Source organism: Sitophilus oryzae, unplaced genomic scaffold (genome assembly GCF_002938485.1).
Source record: "Sitophilus oryzae breed Bouriz unplaced genomic scaffold, Soryzae_2.0 scaffold_1718_pilon_pilon, whole genome shotgun sequence".
NCBI classification, from domain to species: Eukaryota; Metazoa; Arthropoda; class Insecta; order Coleoptera; family Curculionidae; genus Sitophilus; species Sitophilus oryzae.
Window position 1 is genome coordinate 949369 of NW_022146411.1, and position 15725 is coordinate 965093.

The 15725-nt window shown below is 30.2% G+C and overlaps 1 protein-coding gene across 1 annotated transcript in view; it reads left to right on the forward strand.

The window, feature by feature from the left end:
* LOC115881411 (furin-like protease 2) overlaps positions 1-15725 on the forward strand; it is a 664870-nt gene that overhangs the window by 586009 nt on the left and 63136 nt on the right. Inside the window, exon 4 of the mRNA XM_030898870.1 lies at positions 12150-12309. Within this exon, the coding sequence (XP_030754730.1) occupies positions 12150-12309 (160 nt within the window). The remainder of the gene's footprint in view (positions 1-12149; positions 12310-15725) is intronic.

Below are 15725 nucleotides of genomic sequence, written 5' to 3' on the forward strand. Positions count from 1 at the left end.
TAATTATTTTAATTATTAAAATTTATTTTAATTTAAGACTCATACTGTATAGTCCGTATATTGTAAAACATTTTCTATAGTCATCTCTAATATTTTTCACTCTTATTTACTTATAACTTGAGTGTAAGTTATTATGGAATAATAACTGTATAGATGGTAAAAATGGTGGTATGCTTAAACAATCATATTAATGATAGAAAATGGTAAATCAGAGGCTATAGGAATGGATGGAATTGGTCTCTCTATGATATTAAATTATTGTCCTTACATTATTCCGTTTATTGTTCACTTGGTAAACTACTGCATTGAAACGGCTTCTTTCCCGAGCATCTGGAAAAGTTTCTTTTTATTACCAATTCCTAAGGTTGCATCGCCCACCGAACTATCGGAACTTAGGCCTATAAGCATATTGCCCACTATGTCCAAAATAGTTGAAAGAATTCTAGAGGGACAGATCAGAAATTATGTTGATAAATACAATTTATTACCTTCTTTTCAGTCCGGTTTTCGCAGAGATTATAGCTGCGCCACAGCTCTGTTAAAGGTGACGGATGACATACTGCAAGCAGCGGATCGTGGTGAACTCACAACACTTGTCTTGCTTGACTATTCTAAGGCCTTCGACAGATTAAACCACCAATTACTTCTGGCTATATTGCAACACCTGGGATTTAAAAACGATGCTTGTAAACTTATCAAAAGTTATCTCACTGGAAGAAGTCAAGCAGTAAAAATCCAAGGACAACAATCTACCTCTAAATGCGTTACAAGTGGTGTGCCTCAAGGTTCCATACTTGGGCCATTGCTATTTACCCTATACACGTCTCAGCTCACCTGCAATTTAAAATATGCTTCTATTCATCTATATGCTGATGACACACAATTGTACCTGTCCTTCCCTCCTTCCGAAATTTTAGTAGCAAATGAGAAATTATCCTCTGATTTGGCTCTCCTCTGTAATATTTCTAAGGCGCACTCCCTGGAACTAAATCCAAAAAAATGCCAACTCCTACTTTTTGGACGGTCCCAATGCAGAGATAGACATGAAAATTTTGTCAAAATAAGCCTGGAGAATGAAGTGTTGAAATGTACTCATGTGGCAAAAAACCTAGGGTTATTCATGGATGTTCGCTTAAGGTTTACAGAGCATATTGACAATTGTATTAAGAAGGCGTTCATTAATTTAAAATTAATATATCGGAGTAAACACCTGCTGAACAGTAACATGAAGAAAATGCTTTGTGACAGCCTTGTTCTGTCACATTTCACGTTTTGTGACGTGCTCTACAGTTCATGCTTACTGTCACGTGACCAAAAGCGAATACAGTATATTCAAAATTATTGTGTGCGAATGATATCTGGGTTGAGAAAATACGATACAGGCATTAGCGCAAAACTGAAAGAAATTAAGTGGCTAGATATGAGTGAGAGAAGACGATTACAAGTCTAGTCCTTTATAATAAAATCATCTTTAAAAAACAACCTGAATACTTGTACCAAAAAATAAAATTTAGATTTGAGGCGCACAATCTAGATCTCCGGCATAAATTCTTGTTAACACCGCCTAAGCATAAAACGACCCTTTTTGAAAGGTCATTTAGCTATAACATAGCAGCTCTCTACAATGATATCCCTATCAATTTAAGAAGCGCCCCGCCTGAAAAGTTCAGATTGGAAGCTTGGAAGCTAAAAGACTGATAATAAGCCACGTTTCTTGATAAGTACATTATATCACATATCTATATTTTTTATTATTTTTTTTTGGTTGGTGCTTGTTGGATGTAAGCGGTTTAATTGTAAACTTTAAGATAGACTGTTTTCTTTTTTTTGTAATTGAATTTATTGTAGCTCTTTTTTTTTTGGAAAAAGTGGCAGGGTTTCTTTCTCTATGAATTTATAGGATTGATTATGCAATGTATATTATATGTTTTTTTTTGTAAATGTATAGGTTAAGATAGGAAGCAATGCTTCAACTTCGCCTTTTGTAATACTTATGGATTACAATAAAGACTATTTATTATTATTATTATTATTATTATAGTGTTAATAATTACAAAATCAGGGAAACCCAAAATAATTTTTTGAAATAAAAACAAAATAAAAGATTTAATTAATTTTTTTAATTAAGTATTTCTGAAATATATACTTGATTTTTGAAATTAAAACTATTAATGCATTTAACACAAGCTAAATAATCGAAAATCATTGGTATGTTTTTTTGTTTCATACCAACCACAAACCCAAATTTCAACGTATTAATTAGCATATTATTGATATTAATTGTTATTATAAATTATTATTATTATCATTTTATAATTCAAACCGATTCTTTTCTAATGTATAATACTAACAATTATTGTTATTGGAATTAGACCACAGACATTGTTAAAGACCACAGACTAGGCTCTTTAAATAATCTTTTTTGTCATATTTTGGCAGCTCTTTCTTAAAAAATTTTTTTTTTTTTTAATTTGTCAATTGTTTTCAACCGCAAAGTCATCAAGCGTCAAGAAAAAAGTTCTGTTATATTCAGTTCGGTGTTAAGTTCACTACAATAAAGTAAAATCGGCAAAATAACTGGTAAAATTCGGTTTAGTAATCTTCCATTTTTGAATTCCAAATATACCGTGTTCAGACCACATTCGATAAATACTTTGCTATGCAATCGTATGCTAATCTCCTTATGCGAACGAACGAACGCTTACTGCAGCCTAAAACGTCAAATAATGTAGGTACGGGTTTATTGACCACTTAGTTTCCAAAGACTAAATACGGATTACGCAGAATTTTGAATGCAAACTCCGCATCGCAAATAGCTATTAGCTATTCGAATGGTAAAATTTACTGGAAATTACCATTCTCTGTTGCTATAAAATTTGTAATGAACTTAAATAAATGAGTATTTCACATCTAAATGCCATGCCAGTTTTACTTTTATTTTCACTCACTTCACCTTATGTAGTTTTTGTAAAAGTAGTCAGTATTATAGTGATGATTTCTACCAGAATGCTCAATACTGATAAAGGATGCAGGATAATAATATTACTGTAATATACCTATAGGCTTGGTGCATTTCAATTGATTTCAAAAAATTCCGACAGCAGCGCTCTACACGGCAGAAATCAGAAATTTTCGTTATGTGTTTTACGCCGGCGCCGCGGCCGTCCCGGTTACAGCTCATGTTGATCGCATTAAATTAACATTGAAATCGTGACTTTGTCATAATATTTTAGTTTTCTGCTAGTGCAGTTATTGAAACTATAAAACACTCAGGTACGAGGTTTGTGTGATGTAACGCTGTTTCGGGTAGTAAAAAGTGAAAAAGAACTCGAACTGGGCGTCGCGTTGTATTCTGACAATTTCAAATAAAATTGCCAAAAAAATTTTAACGCTTAAAGAAAGGCGTAATTACGTGGTTGTTGGGTGCAATAACATTCAATAACTCAACTTTCCCGGATATTCAACTCTGACGAAACAACATTTTAACTTCACAGCTTCTCACACCGATTTGATAAAAAACATGGATTCACGGCGGTTCGACGAAATAAGTGGGCAAACAAAGTGCCCATTAAATAATCTAAAAACTAAATAGACATATACTATGAGAGGTTAAATAATTAGCAATATTAATGGTATACTCTTTTTTTAATCAACTAGTGCTTAAATGTTTTATGAATAAAAGAAATTCTAAAATTATTATTTTAATAATTAATTCTTCTAAAATTATAATTATGTTCCTTCAAAAAATTTCATTATAGTCGAAATAGCTCAAGTTATAAATAAATAATCAACTAGCAAAACCGGTGCGTAAAACTATGCCCACTACCGTATTTGAACGCATCTAAAAAAGTTTATTAGCTTCAATAATAAATTAAGTTAGACCTTCTGAAGGCATCAAAATACTTACTTTTTTATTTTTTTTTTTTGTATACTCGCTATTATTTCTCCGATGGTGGCAGTACCGGCAGAGAATGCACCAAACATATAAATAAAATACTGAATACTTAAAGCCGTTAGTTGATGGATATTCAAATATAGATATTATAAAAAGATATTTCACTTCAGAACATTCCAATATACCAAAACAATTTTTAACATTGAAAATGTTTCTGTTATCCTATATAAGGGAGCCCAAATCGAATTAAAATGCTACATTTGCCACACCATGACGTCATATATATAAGGGTATAGGAAATCTCGGGGCAGCGGCGGCAGTCGGCCAGCGCGCGCAAAAACTATTACATCGCTAATTGTTTATTGATATATCTTTATTAGTTTAAAAGCAAAAAATATGGGGTTTGCTTTGATACCTTGTCAAGACATAAGCGAAACTTTTAAATTGTTTCTTTTTTTCATTTAGGCCTTCGTTTTTCTTTAAATGAAAGTTATATTAAAAAAAATCTATTTTTAAACCAAATTTTCGCATGATTGAAATGATTATTCATGTTTAAAGTTTTTTTTTGGTCATAAGCGCTAATGGAAATGTTTTTTGTAAATAATTATAAAAATTACTCCCTACGAAGACTTTATTCTGTACTGGATCAAAAAATAAGTATTTGTTTTCTCTATACGGTGGTATTAATATATCGATTTTTGATGATAGTGCCTTTTTACCCTGTTTAATTTTGTACTACTTTCGGAATAAGGGTCCCCATATCATGTACTGTGATGTACTGTACTTCCATCCCTGAAAAATTCAGCTTGTGACACCGAAGTGAGAGGTAACGTCAAAATAAGCTTTAATCTACCTACATCATCATAGGTAGGTGTAGGTACTCTAGGTAAATTCTACCTAGACAGTAGCTGAACTAGCTGACAGTAGTAATTAATTTGTTATCCGATAAGTAGTTGTCATTATATAAGTTTAATCGTCTTATACCTCCTATAACGGTAGGTTTTGGATTTTTCCTGATTGGTTTGTTAAACAAAAATATACTGGGCATATAAATGTCTGTTACAGGTTAATTCGTTAAAGAAATATGTTACACACATATTATTTTAATAATAATAGTATAATAGTAATGGCTATATTATGTTATAACACATTATTGAATTAACAATTGAAAACAGTATTGAATGTACTTATTTTAACCAATGCATTGTTTTGTTTTTTTAATCTCACAAATAAGAAATATTTTATAGTTTTTATTATAAAAAACAGTGATTATACAATTTATTTACACCCCTTACACTGTTTTCTGTAAGGGGTGTAACCAGGAGTATATTTCGTAACCTTTTACGATATAAGAGGGCACAAAGTGTTTTATTACTTAATGCTTAAAATTTAATAATATATTTGTACATAAAATAAAATAGACTAGAAAGTCAATTAATTAATATTGACGTAATTACTAAATAAGTACAAGATTTTTTTTCTAATTATTTTAGTGTATTTTTAGTCACCGAATTATAAAGGAGAGATATCCAACCATTGCATTATTTTACTCACAAATAAATGTTTTATGGTTTTTATTATAAAACAACGATTAATTTATTATACACCCCTTAACCCAAACACTCCAAGGAGGATATTTCGTGACCCCGTATTTAAAGTGGACAAGGTTTATTAGTCAATGTTTTAATTACCCAGCGTCTTTAATAAAAATCTAATGTAATTTTTCATAGAAATGATCTGACATGAAAAGCAAATTTTATCAAAAAACTTTTTGATTATCTACAAGGAGTAAACCGCTGACAAATGTCTGTATACTAATGCCAAAGTAATGCCAAAAATACAAATTAAATACCAAATTTCTCATATAATGCCCCACTAATGCCAAGCTGATTCCAATATAATACCACTAATACCACGAATAATATGTAACACATTTGTTTCACGAATTAACCTGTAACAATACTGGTAGGTACGTGCACAGATTTTTTCCTAGGTAACTTAAAAGTCGTTAAAAAGTCTAATTATATTTAAAGAAGATATAATTCCAACAAATTACATTATAAGGCCAATAATGCACAAGTAATACCATTAAAATTTTAGCGTTTTTAACTTGTGTAACATATTTCTTTAACGAATTAACCTGTAACAATAGTGGTAGGTACGCGCACAGATTTTTTCGCTAGGTAACTTATTAAGTCGTTAAACAGGCCTATAAAAGCTATAACAACATAGGTAACTAATATTTATAATTTAATTCGAGTTTTAATCTCAAATAATAAATGTTTTTACTGGTGTATTTCTGAAGTGTTCATTATTAAAAGTAGATATTCTTCAAGTTATGCGAAGTAATAAGTAATGTTTCCGGTGAGACCGCGTATATGTCACCGGATTCTGGTTAGTATAAAGACTTTTTCTATAGAAAGAGTTTTTTCTATATTTTCCTTTCAAAATAAGACTAATTTCTTCTTATTCTTTTAAATATTACAGTGTTTCTTTTTCCTAAAATGTTATACTTAATTTTCGCTTAAAATTAAAAAATCACAAATGGAGGAAAATATACGTTATTGAATAAAGTTTATACAAATCACTTTACCATAACAAAAAAGTAAAAACATGTCATGGCGGAAGATATTCAGGTGGCATTTCACACATTTATCTATTAAAATCGAGATTAAAATAATAAACTTGCGTAACATGTTATACACGAGATAGAAAGTTTCAGAATCGATTAATACGCAATACGCTACGCAGTCAACTTATTCCTATGCGCGGATGAGCGTCTTCAAGACTCTTCCTTCGGCCAGGGTCACGACGCCGCCGAAGAGGAATCGGCCTACGTTTGGCTAAACAGGCTGGACACGGTGGAGTACGATATTGGCGAGTCTGAATATTTATAAAAATTTGCAAAGTAAAATATGTTGGAAAAATAATTAATCCATACATATATAAAAGCTCAAAGGGTTTTTTTGTTGCATCCATCCCGCCGAAACCGCTTTACCAATCTTGATGATTCTTTTTTTAAATGAAAGGTATATATGTGTAGATTTGTTATGAAGTATTTTTATAGTGCTTAATGGCTATTTCTTTGTGTAAAACGACTAAATACTAAAACATACCTGAAAAACACCTACACACAATACCTCCAGAAATAAATTATTTGTCATTGTCAGTGGTGTGTCAGTTAGATTATATATTACGTTTTTAGATATTTTAGAGTGAGTTCATGCCGCCAGCTTTAGATACATAAATATTAGCACAAAGGTTCGTTTAAACGACATTAGTGAATTAGCTACACAAAGCGATTTTAGGAAATTCATCCTCTTAGAGAGTAAAATTATCTCGGAACAGTTTGTTGTATGAAAATTCCTTACTATTTGGTTTAGAAGAATGAAATCCTACAAAAAGAATTAGAAGAAATTTTTGAAATTCATCAACCAAATGGGTAAAGTTAGTAAAAATTTATATAAAACTTGGTGATCTCTGGATTATACACATAAAAATTAGCACAAAGGTAAAGCGAATTTATGAAATTTATACCTTTAGGGAGTAGAATAGGGAATGAAAGTTTGCTGTACAAAAATGCAATACTATAACATTATAAACCAGACAGTATAAAATTTTATCCAAGGGTTTATTTAGTGACATCATAACGAAATATATCTTCCTCAATTATCCTTCAAAGAATAAAAAATAACCTATAAAGAGAGTATTAGTGCTCTTAATAAATAAAAAAAAGATGAAAAATAAAAACATCTATATGCTCACTAGCTCTCTATAAAGAAGTAAAAAATCATTTAAAACAATGCATGAACAATTCGAGGTGTAACGCGAACGTAGTCGCGAGAAAAAGCTAGTAATTTATTAAATTATTTTATTTAACTGATTAATTTTCATTGAAACGGAATTTTTGTAATTCGCCACTATATTTGTTAAAAACTAAGAAACTCATATCAAATTTAAGTTTTGCGATTTTGACTTAAACTTTTTACAAAATCTGAACACATTTTAAAAGAAAAAAAGTTTTTGATAATATTTGTGTAGATTGACTACAAGTTGTATAACATAAATTTCTACGACCCGTCTACCTAGTGGTCTGCAGCATCGCCTTGTGGTGCAAACGTGGGCCTGTTAATCTGTGACGTGACGCACAACAGCCAAGAAAACAGAAGCGTGGCTAAGAATTTAGTAATTTAAAAAAGTCTTTTAGATACAGTAGTAGGTATTAAAAAGTTTTGTGTTTAAATGGGGTTTGCCTTTAACAGTTAAAAATTATATCGTAAAGTATAACTTTCCGTAAGAATTCTTTATCTGTCATTGATCATGATCTGTCATCATGTTAACCTGATGTTTTGTATGTTATTTTGTTTTTTCGAGGTTTTTTGCTTGCTTGTTTTACGGATAGGTGCGATCGCATAATTATTATTGATAGTGTTTTATTTAATGTTAACACTACTACTTTTTCAGTGAATCTTTAAATCTGTTGTTTTTTGTTAAGTTCGTTATTTAAACATATGTATGTAATACACTCATATTAACACTAATCATATTTTTACGTTTTTATTCATCATTTTCAATGTCCCCCCGGTTGCATCTTTGTAAAGGACTGTGAATTTTTTTTCAGTTTGCATTTTGCAATAGAAATATATTATCTTTCTAATTTTTTGAGAATTTTTCTTTGAAATAGGAATCGAAATATTTAAAATGTTATTTCTTTATACAATTATTCAAGAATATAACATATTTTGTTGGATAGTAAAATCATAATTTTAATTTAGTATATACAAACGAGTCTTCAAAAGTTAATTAAGTGTAATTTATATATTATTTTAGAACTACATTTTTTTGTTAGAACGTGCGTTATTTACATGCCAGTGGTGAACTTCAAACAACCGCTCCACCAGTATAAATTAATATGAAATATTTACGTAACGTAAACCACGGTCGAATAATTATTAAACAATTACCAACTGAACATCAATTGAAAATAAATTAGGCGAGTAACTTTGTAAATTAATTTTTACCTTTTCCATTAGCATGTTTATAAAAAAAGGTTTAATTAACAACTTTTATAACTCCGTAAAATAATAGCAATTTGCGATTTTGTTCAGAAACAGCATGTTGAAAGTTAAACAGTTATTTATGATTTTTAGGTATCTGAATGGTTTGTCATTACGATCTATTTATGAGTAAAATACGACTCTTTATTTGGAGATTAAATCATATTTTTGAGGTAGCTATAGGCCTATTTCATTGTGCTCTTTTCAGATATATTGTGGTCCTCTTATGATCTCTAGATTACATTTTATAGTCCTGTCCCTTCCCTAAAAGTCCAATGAAACGTTCATATATGTGTTAAAACCTAATACAAAAAAACACATAATTGCCAGGCTATCCCGCCCACATAAAATGTGTTTCTGTCATTTCTTCTGAGTCTGTCGGCAGACCTACTAGAACTACGTAGCTACAGAGAAGCAAAGTTTGACTTTGCTTTTCAGGTCTGCCGTACATTTTGGCAAATGTTCTACTATGAACATTTCGCCTGGCTTTGGCCTCGTATTTTTTTACCATTCTAGAGATTTGTTTGACTACAAAATAGTGGGTGTGTTTGACCACAAAACACTGATTTGTGGTCATTTCTTGTAACTACTTTTGCAGCACCGCAGAAAAGTTCGCATATGCATTACAACCTTGTTTGGCTATTTCATCTGACATTTCGTTATTCTTGTCAAACTAACGTAATATTGTTAAGTTCGCCCAATGTATTTGGAACAGCACGCACACCATCCTACACTAATAAGTTTAACTTGTAATTGGCTTTCATTGGCCTCTTTAGAACGGAGTACCTTTAGCGCTATTTATATATCTGTTAAGATGTCGTGTATCTGTGAAGGTCTAAACGGTTTGTACTTTCCTCTCTTATTATCGTTACGCACATACAAGCAAGCCTTTGTGTAGAATTTAAGTTATCATAGGTCTTACAATACTTGAGTATTACCATAAGGTTGTTTTAAAGTTAAATTCCCAGTTTTCTCTGTTTTTTTTCTTATCATCCTTCTGCACCTGCCTATATGGAGAGGGCAGCCAGACCTAGAACCAAGAGTTCGTTGAGGTCATCTGCCAAGGTCTCCCAAATACCCTTTATTTACATTTAATTTCCTTTGTTGTTTTTTAAGTTTCGGAATTTTATATTAGTAATAAATGCCATAAACGTACGTTAAAGTAATAATTTAGAAAAAAATATCACAATATACTTTATTTTATATTTTAGGCGCCTTATTTGCAAACCATTTTAGCATTATCAGCAAATGAAAAAAAAATTCTTACAGACATAGACAGAAATAGAGTAGTCTTATTCGTTTAGGGTAACAGGAACAGAGGAGTAGAACGAATAGGACTATTATCTCCGACCATATTCTCTTTATATTTACTTTTTTAAATCCACCCAAAAATACCTGTAAAATGCCTCAAAGTGTCTGTTATTTGTTATAACTTTCATTTATTTTGAATTATGATCATACAGTATGTCCCCGGATTGTATTTATTGTATTTACAAGAAGAAAATAGTTATTTATGATATAAGTGCTAAAAGTGGTATTTTATTTTGTGAGAAGGGAAGCTTGGGACACGACGCCGAAGGCAGAGTGTCCCATCCCTTCGAACAAAATAAAATCATTTGTAGCACCCATATCATACACTATTTTTTCTACAAACAAGTTTATGCTCGTATATATCAAGGTATTATTACTTTTTACGTTAATGAATAGTTTATAATATGTCATTCTGAAATTAAATTAATTATGAAGTTTATGGTTGCTAGGATAATTGTTATCGCTTCAGTGTTAAAAGTAAATCAAGTGACTTACTTTTAGCACCAGTGCTAAAAGTAAATGACTTTTACTATCAGTGACATAATGTCACATTTTAGGCACTGACAGCATGCGTTAAAAATTACATTTTTACTGACGTTTGTAGAAAAACTTTTTTATTGTTAATATTTTGGTGTATTTGCAAGAAGAAAAACTTTTTTATTATTGATATTTTGGGAAAATTGCAGTCTTTATAAAAATATTTGCTTGTTCTAAAATGGTTAATCGCGTTTATAATTTTCCAAAAAATAATAATAATAAAAAAGAATAAATTATAAAGTAACAATAATAATTACCATTTCAGAAAAAATTAAAAAAACATGAAAATATGGTTTAATTTTTTCTCTAATTTTTTTTACCGTTTCTATGGTAATATAATTTGGATTTCATTCTTTGATGGACGACTATTATTAATTTTGATAAACGTTATATTTCCTGCTGCTATTAAAGTATCACATTTTCCGATAACTATTATCATCCTTTCCATAGCATTGAACTAAATAAATGTTTTCAAAATATCAATTATAAAAAAGTTTTTCCTCTCTGTAAAGACAATCCGGTGACATACTGTATACTGATGTTAACTACTATTTTTCTCAAAAATATGTTGAGCGAATGAGAAATTACCTGATCTGAATTATTAATTTGCCAACTAGGAAAATTAATTAAAATATTTAAAATTATATGTATTAACTGGAATTACTTTAAAAATTATAATTTTTTATATAACGATTTTTTTTATTCTTAATCATCTATATACAGTTAATACTAGCTTAATGGTACTAAAGCGTGTATCCAGAGTTTAAATCAAAGAGCTTTGCTTACTGTATTGTCGAGACCTAAGCCTTTGTGGTTTACGGCTAGAACCGCTAGATTTAGTAATTAGATTAAACAATGACAAATGAAACGGGGAAATGCTATTTTTATAGTATACAGAAGCTAACTACATGAATGTCTTTAATGACCATAACGATGACTATATAACTATGACTACAACTCCAACTATAACTGTTTTATTATAACTGATTATACCATCTTTTGTATACTCTTTTATATCAATCTTGTTATAACTGGCCATCAGAGATTACGTATTTATAAAATTTACTATATTATTTCACCAACCTGGCCATTAGTGCGATGAACTTAACCTTTAGTTACCCGCATCTAATAGCATCGACCCGACTGTTATTGTAATTGTTTTAATTAAATTTTGTTTATTTTAAAACGAATCTAGATAGACGTAAATAAATATTGTTGGCCGGCCGTCAACCCAACCGCTCTATAGCAATTTGGCTGAATAAACTTATGTATACGTGTATGACATACTGTACATACACACACAATACTTCTGTTTAACATTGTTGTAATATAATACAATTTCCTTCCAGGATCCTATGGCTAGTACCGATATCAATGGAAATGACGACGATCCCATGCCTCAAGACAATGGCGACAATAAGCACGGAACTAGATGCGCCGGAGAAGTGGCTGGAGTGGCATACAACCAGTTTTGTGGAATTGGTGTGGCGTACAATGCCAGCATTGGAGGTGAGTCGGTTATTGTCTATTGTATCGTTATATTTGCGGTTGGAATCTATCGAAGATTTCATCTCTAATATTTCAATATTAATTAATATTTGTAAAAGAGTTTACAAATCAAAAGTTAAAGATTTTAATTTCGATGAAAAAATTATTTTTAACCAATAATAGCCGATTCTTGTGATAAAAGCAAAAATAACGTTGGTCTGTCAGTGAAATGTTTATCAAGAGCCCATATATTTGGCGTTTTAAAAAAATCTCTTATGTTATGAAAACTCTCCTATTTATTGAGATATACAGGGTCTGGCAATAGTGCGTCGGGCATCTGTTGCTCCTAGAATAAAAAAACTTGGGAATTTTGTTTTTAAGTGCAAAATAATTATTTTAACTGCTATAGGTGACTCAAAAGAGTTTGAGTGGATGGGGATGATTTTTTTAAATGGAACACACTGTATATTATTGTATTTTTGGCTTCCTCTCAGATCACTTTACATAATTCTAAGATATGAGTAAATATATTTCGATAGTTTCAGAGATATTAATAATTAAATAAAAATTTATATTTTTCAGCTTTTCTTCAAAAAATCTTAAAAATATAAGAACTGTCCTGAAATCAAAACTGTATTAGGTATTAGGTACTTTGCTATAAATATGGCAATCGTAAATCATACAGGATGTTCAAACTTTCAGAAATATAAAATAATGTTTCTTTGTTTTTTTTAATGGAACACCCTATATATTATTTTTTCAGTAGATGGAGAATTAAAAAATTAACATTTTTTGTATTTAGAGTATTTCAAAAATTTTAAACGCAGTTTCGCAGATATTCGCGGTTTTATATTTCATATGGCATCTTCCACAATAAATTTTTATCAAAGCCACCCAATGATTTTTCTTTCGTATTTTACCATTGATAAAGCCATATGAAATAATACTGCGTGTATATCCGAAACCATTAAAAATTTTGAAATACTTTAAATACAAAAAATATTTATTTTTTAATTCTCCATCTAATAAAAAAAATAATATACAGGAAAATAATATACATTTAAAAAACAAAAAAAAAATATTTTGTTTTAGAAAGTTTGGCCTAGAATTTTGACCATCCTGTATGATTTAAAATTACGATATTTATAGCAAAATAAGTTTAGTTACAGGTCTTGTATTTGTAATATTTTTTTAACGAAGGTTGAAAAATATATTTATTTATTAATATCTCTAAAACTATCGAAATATATTTACTCACATCTTAGGATTATGTAAAGTGATCTGAAAGGAAGCCAAAAATGCAATAATATACCGGGTGTTCCATTTTTAAAGAAGCATCCCGATCCACTCACACGCTCTTGAGCAACCCTATAGAAGTCAAAATATTTTCCTGAAATACATCCTCGTACATACTTTAGGTTTACACTTAAACAAAATTCCCAAGTTTTTTATTCTAGCGGCTAAACATGCCCGACGCACTATTGCCGGACCCTGTATAGTTAGGATGTCATCTAACTATTCCCTCTAAATACTGAACCCTAGATTTTACTAGAAAACTAATATAAAATTCGATGTGTTGGAAAGTTATATTATACTTTCTAAAATGAATAATAAAATTTCTATAATGTATTAGATATTGTTCATAAACGAAGTAGTAAACCTACACTAATGGAAATCTTAATACTGAGATTAAACACATAATTTAATAAATTTAACACGCTTCTTTAATTTTAATTAGTTTGTCAATAGGTCTCTAGTTACTCTTTTTATTACTGTCTGGAAAGACATTTTACTGATGAAGCTCTTGAAATACCAGACACGCTGTTCTCTCAGACAAGCTGTCTTGAATAACTGAGATAATTAAAAATACGGAATTCTTAGATGTCTTGTCCTTTTTGTGGCGAGTAATTTGTTATTTACTTACATTTCTCTTTACTTTACTTACAAAGTTTTCATAGAAGCATGAAGAACTATGAAAAATAAGTATGTTAAAATAATAAAACTCTTAAATATATTTGCTCATATTAAAATAAGCATATTATACCACACGAATATTAATAAATTTCGACTTATTATGTACAGGGTGGGTCAAATTCGACGCTTTTAAATTGAAACACCCTTTTCTATACGAGATAGACGAAAACTAATATCGGTGTCTGGAGCTCAATTTTCATCAAAAACATGATGGTGAAAACCGCACATCAATATCTGTTACCGTTTAGGAGTTACGGGGTGTTTTTCAAAAATGTGCATTTTTAACAAATCGCTGTAACTTTTTTGCTATGGAAAATTTTGTATTTCTATGAAAACATTTCCAAAGCACCTTTTTACGTAGAATATAATGGTTTAAGTATAATTTTGTTAAAATTAATAATTTAAGAGTTATCAACAGAAAAATTTGATTTTTTATTTGGGACACCCTTTATATTTTTAATTAACTGAAAAGAATTTAAAATTACCTTTCCAAAAATGTAGCACACTTGATATTTTGTTACAGAAAATAAAAGAATACAGAATACAGAAATACAGAATTTTTAAAAGTTCACCACTTTTAACTAGTAGGCTTTGGACCCCTTATTGATGATATGCCCTTAATAGAACTCGAAAACATATTTTTCCAGTAAGACGACGCACCGCCTCTGAACGCTGAAGGTATCAGCAAATTTTTGCAGCCAATTTCAAGAATAATTGAATAGCTAACCAAGATCCCAGCCGTTGGCCGTCGAGACCACCTGACTTAGTACCCATGGATCTAATCCTATGGATATATTTGCGGAATAAAGATTCCTTATTCTTCCATATAATCTAGACAAGAATTAGAAATACTTAGCATTTATGAGAGGGTATCTTTCACCCCCACTGAGTTAATGAATTCCGCGAGAAATGTTCAAAAACTGCCCCGTCTGTCCATAACAGAAGACGGTCGATATGTTGAACACCTGTAGCAAAATCTCATGTCTTGGTTTGCTATTTATTTTTATTGTAACTAGATATAGTTTAAATGTGTTGGTGTTGGTTAAATATATTTTAAATTGTTATAAATTTCTGAATCTCTCATAGCAAATATTATTTTCATTTTAATTGATGCTCACAGCTACATTTTTTTGCATTACAGCCGGTGCCGTTCAAAGCCTACTTATTTAAAACGGACGAATTTTTATATACTCTATATCTCGAAGAGGAATCGAGCAAAATATCAAGTGTGTTATATTTTTGGAAAGATAATTTTAACTTTTTTTCAATAAATTAAAAATATACAGGGTGTCCCATATAAAAAATCAAATTTTCTGTTGATAATTCTTAAATTATTAGTTTTAAAAAAATTATACTTAAACCATTAAATTCTACGTAAAAAGGTGATACGAAAATGTTTTCATAAAAATACAAAATTTCCCATAGCAAAAAAGTTACAGCGATTTGTTAAAAATGCATATTTT